The sequence below is a fragment of the Solanum verrucosum genome, unplaced genomic scaffold (assembly GCF_900185275.1).
Source record: "Solanum verrucosum unplaced genomic scaffold, falcon-dt-bn FXZP01000183.1, whole genome shotgun sequence".
Classification (NCBI taxonomy): domain Eukaryota; kingdom Viridiplantae; phylum Streptophyta; class Magnoliopsida; order Solanales; family Solanaceae; genus Solanum; species Solanum verrucosum.
In genome coordinates, this window is record NW_026020430.1 from 3,535,184 (window position 1) to 3,551,256 (window position 16,073).

The 16,073-nt window shown below is 35.3% G+C and overlaps 2 protein-coding genes across 2 annotated transcripts; one reads left to right on the forward strand and one right to left on the reverse strand.

Annotated features, from left to right (window-relative positions):
- Positions 1 to 325: 325 nt before the first annotated feature.
- LOC125807306 (tubulin beta chain-like) lies at positions 326 to 3,224 on the reverse strand. Its single transcript, XM_049487001.1, has 3 exons — positions 2,705 to 3,224; positions 1,762 to 2,031; positions 326 to 1,170 (listed from the first exon to the last, which is right to left on the reverse strand). The coding sequence occupies exons 1-3, from the start codon at positions 3,096 to 3,098 to the stop codon at positions 494 to 496; spliced, it is 1,341 nt and encodes a 446-aa protein (XP_049342958.1). The 5' UTR covers positions 3,099 to 3,224; the 3' UTR covers positions 326 to 493.
- A 3,047-nt stretch (positions 3,225 to 6,271) lies between these two features.
- Positions 6,272 to 15,912, forward strand: LOC125807889 (cytosolic enolase 3). Its single transcript, XM_049487637.1, has 13 exons — positions 6,272 to 6,528; positions 6,612 to 6,766; positions 8,845 to 9,019; positions 9,984 to 10,055; positions 10,135 to 10,251; positions 10,910 to 10,990; positions 12,366 to 12,442; positions 12,511 to 12,614; positions 13,006 to 13,104; positions 13,193 to 13,278; positions 13,443 to 13,529; positions 15,124 to 15,321; positions 15,552 to 15,912. Exons 1-13 carry the CDS (start codon positions 6,424 to 6,426, stop codon positions 15,615 to 15,617), a joined length of 1,422 nt encoding a protein of 473 aa, XP_049343594.1. The 5' UTR covers positions 6,272 to 6,423; the 3' UTR covers positions 15,618 to 15,912.
- The last annotated feature ends 161 nt before the right edge of the window (positions 15,913 to 16,073 follow it).

The following is a 16,073-nucleotide window of genomic DNA, read 5'->3' on the forward strand; positions in this document are numbered from 1 at the left end:
ACAAAGTCAATATTATCATAATCTAAGTGCTTTGACAGGTAATACCTATTAATTTAGTGGGACAAAAGTATGCAAATAATGTTACACGCACTAGTATAATATAAAGAGAAAAAGGGTCAAAAATAACACTCAACTTTGTTTTATTGGTTGATTACCCTTATCATTAAAAGAAATTATTCTTACCCCAATCATCAACAAACTTATCATTTGTACGGTTGTACCTTTCAAACTAACGGTTTACCCAAATCGATCTCAAACTCATAACTGGAAGTGGGTAAAGATAACCTTCAATCTGCAAGTACTAATATTTCAAGGTAGGTAATAAAAAACAAAGCTAATATTTGAAGGAACTGTGTTCGCAGTTAAAGACAACTACAAATAAATGTTCATGTTCTTGGATAGGTTCGGATAGATGGTAGTTGAGGTTACAAGCACAACTGGAAAGAAACTACTACAAATATCAATTCAAATAAAATTACACAGCATGATCACATCAGTCACGATATGGATCTTCTTCCTCCTCATCCTCGTACTCGTCCTCATCTGCCACTGCATCTTGATACTGCTGATATTCAGAGACCAAATCATTCATGTTGCTCTCAGCCTCAGTGAACTCCATCTCGTCCATTCCCTCACCAGTGTACCAATGCAAGAAAGCCTTCCTCCTAAACATGGCTGTGAATTGTTCACTAACACGACGGAACATTTCTTGAATTGAGGTTGAGTTTCCAATGAAAGTTGATGCCATCTTTAGACCAGTTGGAGGAATATCACAGACTGTTGACTTAACATTGTTGGGGATCCACTCGATGAAGTATGAAGAGTTCTTGTTCTGCACGTTAAGCATCTGTTCATCAACTTCCTTGGTGCTCATCTTTCCACGGAACATAGCTGATGCTGTCAAATAACGGCCATGTCGAGGATCAGCAGCACACATCATGTTCTTAGCATCCCACATTTGCTGAGTTAACTCAGGGACAGTCAAAGCCCGGTATTGTTGGGAACCTCGTGAGGTAAGTGGTGCAAACCCAACCATGAAAAAGTGAAGACGGGGAAAAGGAATGAGATTTACAGCAAGCTTTCTGAGATCAGAGTTAAGCTGGCCAGGAAATCTGAGGCAGCAAGTTACTCCAGACATGGTTGCAGATATCAGGTGATTCAGGTCACCAACTGTTAGAAGATGAAGGAACAGAATCAGAAAATGCAACTTTAGATAATAAAGTACACAAAACATCATAAAGCATATAGGGATATATAGCTAACCAAACAACACTGTCAGGAAAGTAGGTTTTATGCAGATTAAAGGGACAAGCTAAGAAGTGATAAGTAATATTGCTTCTCACAAATGGCCGGTATACCAGTTGTAGAGGACCTCTAGAGCTGTATTAGTTGACTATACATAATATTGTTATTTAGACAAGTGAAAAATACCACCAAGTCTACATTCAAGATGCAACTTTTTGCCAAGAGAGCCTATATTAGTAAACTACACACAATTAATGTTATATAGAGAGAAATACAATCTATTTGGGTTCAAAATGCAATTTTAATCAAGAGAACAGAAGGGGAAATTAATTCAAAACAGATTAAAATGGGGAGGGGGGGAGGAGGATTGACTGCACCATCATAAAGACCATTATCACATAGAGAATACTAGTGAAGATCCAGATCTTCTATCATGATGCTAAAAGTTATCTCAAGGAAATCAATGATTAGGTAAGTATATGCCAGTGTAATTCAGATTAAATTGAGGCTACTTACAGCTAGGAGTTGTCAGCTTGAGGGTACGGAAACAAATGTCATACAAAGCCTCATTGTCAAGAACCATACACTCATCTGCATTCTCCACAAGCTGATGAACAGACAGTGTGGCATTGTAAGGCTCAACAACAGTGTCTGAAACCTTTGGAGATGGGAAAACAGAGAAAGTAAGCATCATTCTATCTGGGTACTCCTCTCTGATCTTTGAAATCAAAAGGGTTCCCATTCCGGACCCAGTCCCTCCTCCCAGGGAGTGGCACACCTGAAACCCTGCATATAATACCACATGTAAGCACCAAAGAACATAAGATTGCTCATAAATCTTCAAATTGATTAATATAAGTATATTTACCCACTCCAGTTTTAGCCTAAATAAATTGGATCCTAGGTTCTTACATATAATACCAAACCATGCTTAGCTGCTTTGTTGTCTGATACCAATCTTCTCCTCTCCCTTCAATCTTTATTCCTCCATTATTTTTTTGCTATTTCTAATGAACTTCTTCTTGAATTATACTGCTGTCTCTAAGGTACTTTTCTCACAAAATTCTAAGTACATTAAGCTATCAGCTTTACCACTCTGATATTTCTCTCACACACCGCCTTCCCCTGTTGATATTTGAGTCATTCTTAACCTCCTTTCCTCAACAAACTAAGAGATCTGACTTGTTATGCCACAAAGCGTTACAGACATCATCTCTAGTTAGTTCATTAAGTGAGGGTTTGCAAAATAATTTCTAAAACTTCTTAACTAAGCTGCATATTGTTTTAACACTTCGGATTAGATAGTTAGATTCATACATGACTGTGTACACATGTTAACAACAAGTAATAAATCCTCAGCAGCAGATCTTAAATCTATAAAACAGATAGAAGCGAGAAATGCAAAGAAAATAATACAATCTAAACAAATCAAGATGCATAAAAGCAATTTAACAAACACCTTGTAGGCAGTCACAGTTTTCAGCTTCTTTACGCACAACATCGAGAACAGAATCAATCAGCTCAGCACCCTCAGTGTAATGACCCTTAGCCCAGTTGTTCCCAGCACCAGATTGGCCAAAAACAAAGTTATCAGGACGAAAGATCTGACCATAAGTCCCAGATCTAATACTGTCCATTGTCCCTGGTTCCAGATCCATGAGCACAGCCCTAGGAACAAACCGTCCACCACTAGCTTCATTGTAATACACATTCACCCTCTCAAGTTGTAGATCTGTGTCTCCCTGGTACCTTCCGGTGGCATCAATCCCATGCTCCGCACACACAACTTCCCAGAACTTGGATCCGATTTGGTTACCGCATTGGCCACCTTGAATGTGAAGAATCTCACGCATTTTCACAGCAGAAAAATGAGAAACAGAGAGGGTTTTTTGTGGAGGAAGGTTAGAAAGAGAGAAGAGAAATGAAAATTTTGAGATTCCTAAGGTGAAAATGAGACTTTATTGAAGAAATGTAGGGCTAAAAAAGTTAAAATAATTAGTGCCTCTGGTTTATTTTTAAAGAAATAATATGGCTCTTGAATCGAGATTTAAATTTTGAATTTCGAATTTTGGCGCTTCAAGAGCGCAACATAGGTTTGGCTGTCTTAACCTTTTTATGTCATTTTCCTAAATTTTGTTGACCAAATTGGGACAATTTGTTATTTAGTCACTCAAAAATATAGACCTAATATATAAAAATAATATTTAATATTTATATCCTTTAATTTTGAATGGATATATATAGGTACTTAAATTTGTGTAAAGTAGAATAAATACACACACGTATCTTACGTGACAATTCACGTGAGATACACTTAAATTGATTTGTAAGAAGTTAATTTGGAAATGTGTCTCTATTTATTTAATTTTATATATATTTAACTATTTATTTATACACATTAAAAAAATTGAAAAACATATATATCAATTAAATTAAATTAAAAAGCAATTTTATACTATCATACTACAAATTTAACCTATGAATAGACAAACATATTACGTAATCTTGTCCAAATTTGTCTTGTAACTTGTAAGCGTGCGTCAAGTTCACTTACTGTAAACTAATTAAAATATAATGTGTTAAATTAATTTTCTAATTAATTTTTTTATGTAAATCGCGGATCGAGCAAATATTAGACCAATTCGACTTCTCTAAAATCTCATTTGCTTCTTGTTCCCTTTTGTTTCGTTCAACTTCAACATCATGCTTTGGATAGGAATAACGGTTTATTTCGATATGTAATATGAAATCATGATATAAAATTATAATATGAAATTTGATTGATAAAACTTTGAAATTTTATTTGGATATTCAGTTTAGATTTCATAAGTTATATTATTATTATTATAAACTTGAAAATCTCACAAATTGTGAAAACTGACAAAATTTTCTCAATTTTTATACAATCTTATCAAATCCTTATCAAATCTGTAAAACATAATTTATAAACAAGATATCGGAATATCTAACAATATCACCTTGATAAATCACATGTATCTTTTATGTTCCTTTTATAAAAATGCATAAGTACCCCCCAGCCTATGCCCGAAATCTCAGAGACACACCTAACCTTTACTAAGGTCCTATTACCCCCCCAAACTTATTTTATATGTAATATTCTACCCCTTTTTGGCCTACGTGGCACTATCTTGTGGGCCTAGCGCATGTTGACAAATTTTTTAAGGATAGTGCCACGTAGGCCGAAAAGGGGTAGAATATTATAGATAAATTAAGTTCAGGGGGGTAATAGGACCTTAGTAAAGGTTAGGTGTGTCTCTCGGATTTTGGGTATAGGCTGGGGGGTACTTATGCATTTTCCCTAAATAAATGTTTGTGATTATATATTTTTGAATACACATAATTTTATAAATATCTACTAATCAACAATAAAATTAACTAGTTATTCTTTAATATAATACGAACAATATCTTCACAACAAACTCGAGTTTTTTATTCCAAATTTAAAAATGACGAGTCTTTTTTTACAAAATACAAATTATGTGTCAAGTTTTGCATTTTAAAGAAGGGAAAATGCATTAAGTACCCCCTAGTCTATGCTCAAAATCGCTGAGACACATTTAACTTTTACTAAGGTCCTATTACCCCCTCCCCCCCCGAACTTATTTTTTAATTAATTTTCTACCCCTTTTCAGCCTACGTGACACTATCTTTGAAAAATTTGTCAATATGCGTTGGGCCCACAAGATAGTGCCACTTAGGCCGAAAAGGGATAGAAAATTATATATAAAATAAGTTCGGGGGTAATAGGACCTTAGTAAAGGTTAGGTGTGTCTCAGAGATTTTGGGCATAGGCTGGGGGTACTTATGCATTTTCCCTTTAAAGAATAAATTAAAATCACAATTCGAGAATTCGAATCATACTTTTTGGAGAATTCAAAACCATCATCTCAAATCACATATCTAAATGTTGATTTAAAATCATGACTACACACTAACTTATATTTTAGTAGTCTATTAGTTCTCAAATCACAAATCATACTTTATTAGTTTTTTTTATACATTCCATACATCTTTTGTCGTTGAAGTTGATCCTAAAGGTTTTAGACTAGTCATTTCTCCTTCGACCATTTTCTATTTTCACAAATATATTGAACATAAAAGTTCTTTTGTTGAAACCCTCTTGTCCATTGGCGATACAAAGGATAAGTCACTTATAACTCTTCTGTCACTTCTAATTTTATTATCAGGAAGAAAAATTAGGAAGGTAGATATTTTGGACAAGATGATAGTGAGTCCCATAATAGACATGATGAGAGATGTGAAATTAAAATGTTTAGACATGTGAAAAGAAGATGGTCAAATATTCGAGTGAGAATGTGTAAGAGGTTGATTATGGTGGGCCTAAGAAGCGGAGATATATATCAAACGGATATGAGTAAATATTAGGAATAGCAAACATAAAAATCATATTAACGCTCTATAACTACAGTTTTGCTATTTGCGCTCTATAACAAACTATATTTGCTATTGAGCATTTGATTCGCATAAATCGCGACGATTTGTATAAATCGAACATCTATGTCTATGAAACTAAAATCACGTTTGTATATGTATATGTTATTTGTGTTAGGCTAGAGTGGCAAGCAATATTAGGGGAGAGATGAGAGAGGCGAGCGAGAGAGGGGAGAGAGTGGAGATCGAGAGGTGAATTGTATATGTATATCAGTTAGATAATTATATATATGTAACTACTATGTATATGTATAAATGAGTGTGTTTGTTTATCTGCATAAAATTATATTTGTATACAATTGAATCGAGTTAAAACATTTATATTTGTATATCAAATCTCTCTCACTTTATACAAACAATATGAATTATACAAATACAACGTGCCAATAAGTTGGTTGAAACTTAAAACGGGTTAAATAAAAACGGGCTGAGTTATAACACGTCCATATTAGCAACGATAAAAAATGGGTTGAATATTGGTCCGGGTAAATATGAGTCCTGACCCGTTTTTACATCACGCTACCACGTACGGGACCAACGTCACCGAGTAACCAGTAACGACGTCGTAATGTATGAAAAAGGAAAGAGCTTAAACAAAGTTGACAGTCTCCGATTGGCTTCAAATAAAACGCAGAGTTCATCTTTCAGTCCAAATTGGTATTTCATCTTCACTTTCATTCCCTGAAAATTCAATCGAAGAAGAAAATGTCGGTGCAAGAATATCTGGATAAGCACTTGCTATCTCGGAGAATCGAAGACGCTGTCAATGCTGCCGTTAGAGCTAAAACTTCCGATCCGGTCCTCTTCATTGTAAGACCCTTTTCATTTTTAAAAATTTTTGTGCTTTGATTCAAATATAGCGTTTCCGATAACTATATCTCTATGCTTGATAGTCGAATCACATGAGGAAAGCTGTACCATCGGTGATAACTAAGGTGAAAGCCCGGCAGATATTGGATAGTAGAGGGATTCCGACCGTCGAAGTTGATTTGCACACTAACAAAGGACTCTTCCGTGCTTCTGCTCCCAGTGGTGCTTCATCGGGAATGTATGCCTTTTGCTTTCAAAATTGTTTCTTGGTTGAATTCAAGTAGATTTAATTAATCAGCTACAGCTCAATCCTAAATAAGTAAATTTGTGTGCGAGCCAATTTGCCTGCGGCTAGACTAATTAATAGTGAAACCTATCTAGTACATATTCTGAAAGGATTAATTTAACTTATTGAGATTGAAATGAAATTTTAGTTATATCATGGAGGTTTAATCCTACTCACCAAAGTTGGAGAAGATTGGTACAAGACCAACTTGAAGCCTGGATTTTGAATTCGATTCTATCGTGCTGGGTAAAGAAGGTAGTTTTTTCCTGCTCTGAAGAGAGATCCTTCTAAACCAAGTGTTGCAGTTACTATTCCTATCTGAGATCTCCATATTGTCTTTCCTATGCCTCCACCCCTACGCCTTTCCCTTGGGGACCTGGCGACATTAATCTTCTGAGTCCATTCTATTATATTCAAGTCAATTACATCATACAAGGTAACTCAAGTAATCTATGTCCTAAAAGTCACCATACTGAGGGAAATGCTCTTTTCTTCATAAAATTGTTTGATGTGTGCACATGCCTTGTTTTCGTTTAAACAACAACAACAAAAACGTCTTTGATGCATGCAAAGACCATCTTATTTTATGTGTGCTTCTTAGAGAATGTATATTGTCTTCTTTCCTTCTTTTCTTTAAAGCGGTTTTTTTCTTTCTCTTTTTGTTTGTAGTCACAAATTTCAAGTTCCATGAAATTATTCATGCCTTAACACTCTTCGCAAATCTGATCTTCTGTTGAACTCAAGTAATTTTATCAATCAACTATTGCTCAATCCCACAGATCAGTTGGTGTTGGCTATATGATTCTTATCTATCCTTCTATAAACGTGTGTGTGTTACAGCTTTTCAGTGCCTTGTGATTAGACAGAGATTAGCTATGCAATTCCTAAAGAACTTATGAAAGAAAAGCTCTTGAATAGAGTTGCAAGTGAGCACACTTAGAGAGAAAGTAGAAGAGAATCTGTAAAATATTTTCAATGAAATCCTTATGATCTGATACAACTGAATTAATAGCTAAACTCGGATCAAGTAATCTCTAACTACTTTTCCCTTCACTGCTTCAACTCACAACTGGAATCTAATGACTTAATTGCCTAACAAAATTGACTGGAAGTGACTTTTGTACCCTTCTGGCTAATTAGGCATATAACAGTGTGTGTGTGTATGTGGGTGGCGTCCGGTCCAACTTGTGTGCTCCTCGACTAATTCACAATGTGACCTCTCTAGCACAGGTTGCGAAAAGACACATTTAACAATATTGTTTGAAATGAATTTCTAGGTAAATCTTGTAAGCTTAATCCTACTCACCATGGTGAGAGAAGATTTTTTCAGCAAGTTCGCAGTTAATGAATTATCTGAGATATCCATATGGTTTCTCCTTTTTCTCAAGGCCCTCAACCTCTCAGCCTTCCCCTCTCGGACTCAACTATATGAATCTTCTACATCCATCCTGTAATATTCAGGTCCCCAGATGGAGAGAAATATTCTTTTCTCGATAATGATTGTTTGATGCGGGTAAATGCCTTTTTCTTAATCAAGTGCAAATGCCATTTTTTTGATGCGTGCAAAGACCATTTTGTTTTTCTTATGAATAATTGTTTAGGTTGAAACTTAAAAGCAAAGGCCCCTTGATTTGTCTTTTTTTCATCAACAATTTTCTGTGATGCATGCAAGAGTTTTTTGTTCCCTTTTCATCTTTGCTAAAAAGTTTTTATATATGTGACTGAAATGACAGGGCTCTTGGTAGTTGGTACTTTCTAGTCTTAATTCAGAATTCAGATTCTAATTCTGTGTATATCTCATTTTTACTTCTCAATAAGAACTATCTGTTAAAAGCAAAAAAAAACAAAAAGATACTACTAAATAGAGGTTGGAAGTGCGGTGATGAAAAATACAAACATTATCCAGCCTCTCCGTGTTATTTGTCTTTTTTGTGCTTGTTGCAGATTTGTATATGAACATTTACTTAGCCACTGCAATTTATATTGGAGATAAAGCAAATGGTGTAATGATTTTTGTTCTAAAATATCAGGTATGAGGCGATTGAACTGCGTGATGGAGAAAAAGGAACTTATCTTGGAAATAGTGTGAATAGAGCTGTCAAGAATATTAATGAGAAAATTTCAGTAGCATTGGTTGGTATGGATCCAACTCTTCAATCTCAGATTGACCAGGTCATGATAGACTTGGACAAAACAGAAAATAAGGTATAAATGTTCAAACAATTAGGTACTCATTTGTTTAGGTTATCGTCTGAATGTGAGTGGCTCTACATGTTTTCAATTTCCTGCATAGTTTATGAATATGGAACTTAGAGCCTGTTTGGATTGGCTTATTTTAAGTGCTTTTAAGCACTTCTTTAGTGTTTGGGTAAATTTAAGAAGTGCTTAGAAGCTCTTGATTTTAAGCTAAAAAGATAAAAATAAGTCAAAAGTTATAAGTTTGGATTTCTAACTTATGAATTTTGGCTTATAAGCCAAAAGCCAATCCAAACAAGCTCCTAATACATAGATGCTAGCTACTTCAGACTACCTGCACAGTTTATGTTGTCTTAAAATTGTCATCTTGCAACTAGCATACATATTTTCTGGACTTGATGGGTTGCAGGAAAGTGTTAAACAAGAATTGCTATGTTGAAAGATAAATTTTGTGGAGCCTGGAGTTGGAGATGTTTTGCCTAGAGGCAACTGAAGCTTTGCCTATCTTTGCCATTCTCTTCCGTCATATCCACTTGTTTAGTTCTTTCACAAGAGTTTTTTCTTCTTTTACTGTTCACCAAAATTCGTGAACATAGTATGAACAATACAATTTTAGTATCCTTTCTGTTGACCATAGTTGATTAGGCTCCCTTTAGTGAGCATATGCATTTCTTTCCGTCCTATTTGTTATAGTTTTGTCCTTTTTGTATCTGCGTGTACTATGGTTAAGAAGATATCTATCATTGGCTTTAGAAAAGTAGCTCTACACTCTGGCTCCAAGTGTACCTGTTTTTCGCACCATTCTTGTGATGTGTACTAGAAAGTATTTTCTTGCAATGATGATAGTTTGACTTTGTAATTGACCTGTTCTCAAGTTCCTCATTTGTCAACATCTGCAAGTTTGATAATGTTCCATTTTCTGGACATAACAACTTCCATGCTGATTGACTTTTTCCTTTGTCCACTGTGACAGAGTGAACTTGGAGCGAATGCTATTTTAGCTGTCTCCATAGCTGCTTGCAAAGCTGGAGCTGCTGAAAAAGAGGCAAGCATACTTTCTCAGTTATATTACTAACATGATAATCTTCACTGGATTAGGCTGCTTATCAGTCGAAGAACTTCAGGTTTCTCTTCACAAACACATTGCTGATCTTTCTGGTCAAACAAGCCCGCTTCTTCCTGTTCCGGTCTTTACTCTCATAAGTGGAGGAAAACATGCTGGAAACAACTTGGCTATTAAGGTAAACCTGCAGTCTAATGTAATTCTGCCTAGAATATTGCAACCTGCACAATGATCGCTGCCAAGTTCTTCATAGTGGTGTTGACTCATTATCTTTGAAATAGTACCTACTGCCAAGAGCAAGAAGAACTAGCCAGTGAAATGCTATTTTTTCATCAAGTTTTGTTGAGAAAAATCATACATTGGTTTTGGGTTAATGATACTGACATGTTTTCTTTTTCTTTGATTCTCTCCCCAGTTCACCTAAAATCTTTTTGTTTTTCTTGGTCTTGCACTTGCACCATTTTTGACATGTAGAATAGTTGCTGACATTTACATAAGAGAGTTTAAGATACATATAAAAATTACTTTTGTTGTCTGATTTAAAGAATTATAGAACTGTCCAGTCTCTGCTTATCATAAGTAGTCACTTCCAATGACCAAAAGCAACTTTAGATGAAGGTTATAAGATCTATGTCCGCTTAGAATGATGAATTCTAACTTATTACCTAATACATTTCCACTTTCACTTCTCTTCATAGATACTTCTTTGAGCTACTTTGCCACTATGTTCTATCAAATTCTTCAATGTTTTGCATCTTGATATGGCATCTCTATTTTGAGCCCATAATGTTGTAAATTGTTAATTATATCTGAAATTTGATATTAAACTTCCACAGGAGATAATGATTCTTCCAGTGGGATCAAACACATTTGAGGAGGCTTTACAAATGGGTTCGGAGACCTATCATCATTTGAAGGTGAATTAATTCAAACTAAAATATTTGTTAACCTGTTATCTGATTGTCCATCTCTGCCACATGAAGGAAGTTTGAACTGCTCATCAACTGATTACACAAAGTACATTTGTCTTATTAGGCTTATGTCTTCTCACGTTTACACCAGAATTCTTGAACAATATTTGGTTTAAGTTTGAAAAGAATAATTTTATGAAGTTGAAGTTTCGAGGGTATTTGGAAGTTGTGTTTGGACATGAATTTCACTTGGAAAAAAGTTAGAAGTATTTTTGGAAACCACTATTTCACCTGCTGGCATTAGTTATCAAACCAGTTTTTCAAACTTAAAAACTCTCTATTTAAAGTTGAAGTTGAATTAATGGACCAAATTATAAAACATACGCTTATTTGAAAAGTTCTTTTCAAATATTCCAAATATTTTCTGTAGACAAAAGACACCGGTCAAGTCAAGTGCACTTCTAAATTCTACTTCACAGAAAAGTGAAGACATGCTTTTTTATTTTGTGGATACACAGTATTTGCTAGCACAACTGATATCATCTATGAATTTTCTCTTAATCCTGGAATAGTATCCACCAATTTGTGCAGAATTTCTGTTAGCCATACAATAATATACCCAGTTTGTAAAGGGTGGGATGTACGCAGACCTTACCCCTACCTTTGTGGGGGTAGAGAGGGTGTTTCCGATAGACCCTCAGCTCAAGGAAGGTTTTTTCCAAAACAGATTTCAAAAATACTAGACTAAAACAAGCTATGGTGAAAATATCTAAGAAATTAAAGTATTGACAACAAAAGTAGTAAAGATAACTAAAGTAAAGGAAACAACAGTAGTGATAAAATTTAATGGTGAAATAATTTCTGTTTGCCCAAAGTTTATAAGTTGCAGCCTGTACATGCTGGCATATCAGATACCCTTCTATGATATCCACATGTGATACTACTCGGAAGAATTCGGAGTTGGGGTTCTACAGGTGTAGTGGTCCATTTTTTCTTCTGCCAGTTACTACTCAGTTACAGTGTAAAATTTTCTTGTAAAAGCATGTTATCTAAATTAATATTTCTTAATTCTAGTTTATGTTTTAAGTGTTTGTATCAATAATCTTTGCTTACAATTGGAAAGAAACTTGAGATGCTTTGAAGGAGAGTCCACTTCCAGTCTTAGAATCAAAGCAAATCGTCTTTTGAATCTTTTCTGCTGAAGAAAAGTGAATGCTGTAAATGATATAAATTTGTTAGTAGACTTCATTAGCTCATTCAATTTTGTCTAGGAGTTAATCCTGTTTTTGTACTGTTTCTTGTATCCCCCTGGATGCCATCAATAAACTCAATTACTTTATCAGAAAAGAAAAAAAATCAGTTGCTTATGTTTAAAAGGCAGGCAGTTATTACAGAGACATATGGTGCACATGGATGTAATGTTGGTGAAGACGGCGGTTTTACTCCCAACATCTCCAGGCAAGTTTTTGACTTCTTTGTTTTATGTTTCACGATGAAACTGTTGACCCTGAATATTGCATTTGCAGCTTAAGAGATGGCTTGGACCTTGTTCAAAAGGCTATTGGGAGAACTGGATACAATGAGAAAATAAAGATAGCAATTGGTGTTGCTGCCACTGAGTTTTGCATAGGTGATATATTTGCTTTAGTTCAAAATCTTACTGATTGTAGATGAGTATAATCATATGATATTTTGTCATAGATAGCTGGGAAAGTCTTCAGTTGATAATGCATTAAATCCATGCTCACATACATGAAAGATTAATCAGGATTGAGTGAGAGGATAATATTTTCTGGAATCCACTTATTCACTAAATTTGTGATTTGTGTTTAGTGTTCTGCAAGTAGTAGGTTAGGTGGAAATGGTGTAATGATACATCTCTTTGGTTGTGTGATTTGTTTATATATTTTTAGATGAAGTAATTGATTCCAATCATGGCATCCAGAAGATGCAAAATAGTTATGTGGGAGATATTTATATTCTCATTACTGACAAACTGACTTGCGCTGTTTCAAATGTAGGTACAAAATATGATCTAGATTTTAAAACTCCAAATAAATCTGGACAAAATTTTAAATCAGGACAGGATATGATTGATATGTACAAAGAACTGTGCGCAGGTACTTTGCTATATATTGATTATGTGATGTGAGTTTTCTGTTATTCGACACATTCTCATCATTACTTTTTCCTTTTCTCTCCCTATAGACTACCCCATAGCATCAATTGAAGATCCATTTGACAAGGAGGACTGGGAGCATGTCAAGTACTTTTCGGGTCTTGGAATATGCCAGGTTTGTCTGGATTCTCCCTGGCGATTTGATCATGTGATTAACATCATCCCTGATGAACTTCCGCCCATACACTTACATTTATAATGATCCTTGCTATTTGTTTAAAGTCCTGTCATATTTATTGAGTGTCCTATCATGTGTCAAACATGAATTGCTTGCTGCAGGTGGTAGGAGGTGACTTAATAATGTCAAATCCTAAACGGATCGAGAGAGCCATACAAGAGAAGTCGTGCAATTCCCTTCTTCTCAAGGTACCTACTGACATTTGCTGGTACTTTGCATCTTTCTTTGAAACAAACTTTTGTCCTTGGTCAGCGGCCATCCTGCGCCAGTAGACCTCTTTCTCTCTATCCTGAAAAAAAGATGGTCATAATTCAAGAGAGAGAGGTTCCTGGTTCAAATTGTGACTGATCAAGGGCAAAGATTATTCCTCTGTCCATGGCACAGGTACGATTAGCTAGAAACAAGGAGCATACGATGAAAATTTCCCACCCAAAAAGAGTAGAAACAATAACATTGTAGTGAACATGTCAATTTGATGCACAAAAGGAAGAAAACATCCTCTACAGAAGAGCTCTCTTGCGATATACCCTTGCTTTAAAAAAAGGATAAGCCATATCACATAGATTGTTGGTTGAAGGTTTTGGAGATTAAATCTTTATTTTGTGAAGGGACATGTACTTGTTGTGATATTACTGAAAGCAGTTGATTTAATAAAACAGAAAAAACATAGGTCTTTGCAAATATATCTTTCTAACCAATCAATCGTATCTGCAAAAAAGGATATGCTGGCAACTCAACACATGATATGATCATTCAGGATTTTGTGTGGTTTGACTGTATTCTGGTTTTCCCTTGGCATAATTAAGCTCCCCTTCCCCTTCGCTTTCTTGGATTGAACTAGATTTTCAGCATCTTATGTATTTGCCGTTCTAGAAACTCAAAGAATCTTCCCCAATAGTGTAACATTTTAATTGTTTAGCCTACAATATGATTTAGAGTTAGATTAGTTCTTGAATTTGAAAATTGATGTCCGGCAGGCTCTTATACCTAGGTTAGTGATCCAACATTAAACTATTTTTTTTTTGTAGTTTTAGTTTTATCTCGAAAACATAACTCATCTTTGAACCCAACCTCATCATTCTACCGACAATGGATCAGATTACCACCACTCCTCCATCCCACCCCCCAAAAAAAAGAAACGAAAGAAAAAAATGGGGACTCAGTAAGCAGAGTAATCCTCACCTATAACCAACATTGCACACTGGATTCTGGAACCATTGCACGGTTGCACCCACTATCTCTGTAACATTTTGCTTCTCATTAGTTAACATTCAGTTCTTTGTGTTTACTTCTTTTCTCTATTGAGATGTACAACTCCCGGGCCTTTGTTTCATCATCACCACTATTGGTGGACAAGAATCCCTGAAGGCTTTACATGCCATTGGAGATTGCTCTTCTGTTGTAATTTGTTCCAACTCTGGAGGAGTACTTGTTCCTCCACAATTGTCAAGGTCCATCTGATGGCAAAAATGTCAAACCAACATTTGCACTATTTTAACTTCTGAACCACTGCCTTATATTTGTGATTTGAGATCCTTGTAAAATATGCCATTTTGATTACTTCCAGGAATTCTGATACTTTCTTGACTATTAGGTTCTCAGATTTTCTCTGTCAATCATCCTTGATAGCATCATAAATCCTTGGTTGAATTGGAAAGTATCCTTTCCTTTGTAGCTCAAACCTATTGAATAGATATGAGTCTCCATCTTGTCTGGAAATGTCAGTTACATATGGTACTGATGTAAAATACTCTCTGATGGCATGGACTGGCTGGGATACAGGTTAATCAGATTGGTACAGTAACGGAAGCCATTGAAGTTGTCAAGATGGCCAAGGATGCCCAATGGGGGGTTGTGATATCTCAAAGAAGTGGTGAAACTGAAGACAGTTTCATATCTGATTTATCTGTTGGCTTAGCTACTAGTCAAATTAAAGCTGGTGCCCCTTGCCGAGGAGAACGACTTGCAAAGTACAACCAGGTGTTTTGCTAGCCTATCTATGCATTCATGGACTGCTTTCAATTTTTATAGGTTTAGCCTTCCCTTTAATGGCACATCATTCTGCTCTGCCATGCTCTTATTGTACTTTGACTCTTCAAAGGATACTTCTATAAAAATAGATGTTTCCCTTGAACATGACACTCCTTTTACATATTTTTTTTTTCCTTTTCCCTATTTCTAATTTGTAAGACTTATTGTTTATTTTGCAGTTGCTTAGAATCGAAGAAGAGCTTGGTGATCAAGCAGTTTATACTGGTGAAAAGTGGAGGAACTGATCTTTTTTCATCAGAATTCTTTTTTTGGGCATTCTTCCTGTTGCTTCCATTTAGCAGTGGCACTATCTCTTTCAGTTTGCGGCAAAACAGCTGCAGTTTTGAACATTCTTCCCACTGTGCATTACATTTGTAAATGCTACAGTGTCTTCTAGCTTTGTACTAATGATTGCAGTTTGGGAGATGAGCTTGTTTGTTCTGTGTAGTAGTATTTACATCTAAAAATTCTGTATCTAGGTACATTTGTAGAAGATCAACTTGAAGTGCAAATCATAAATTATTTGAGTATTTTTTGCAACTTAACAGTGGTTTTGATCTTACAAGCATAAAGGATGATTTGGCCTTTGCGTATTGCACGTTTTTACAGTAATGACTTCCACTTTACTATTGCTATGACAAACAAACAAAAATCAAATTATCTTAATCAATGACTAATGTTATTTAATTGGCAGCACTTGG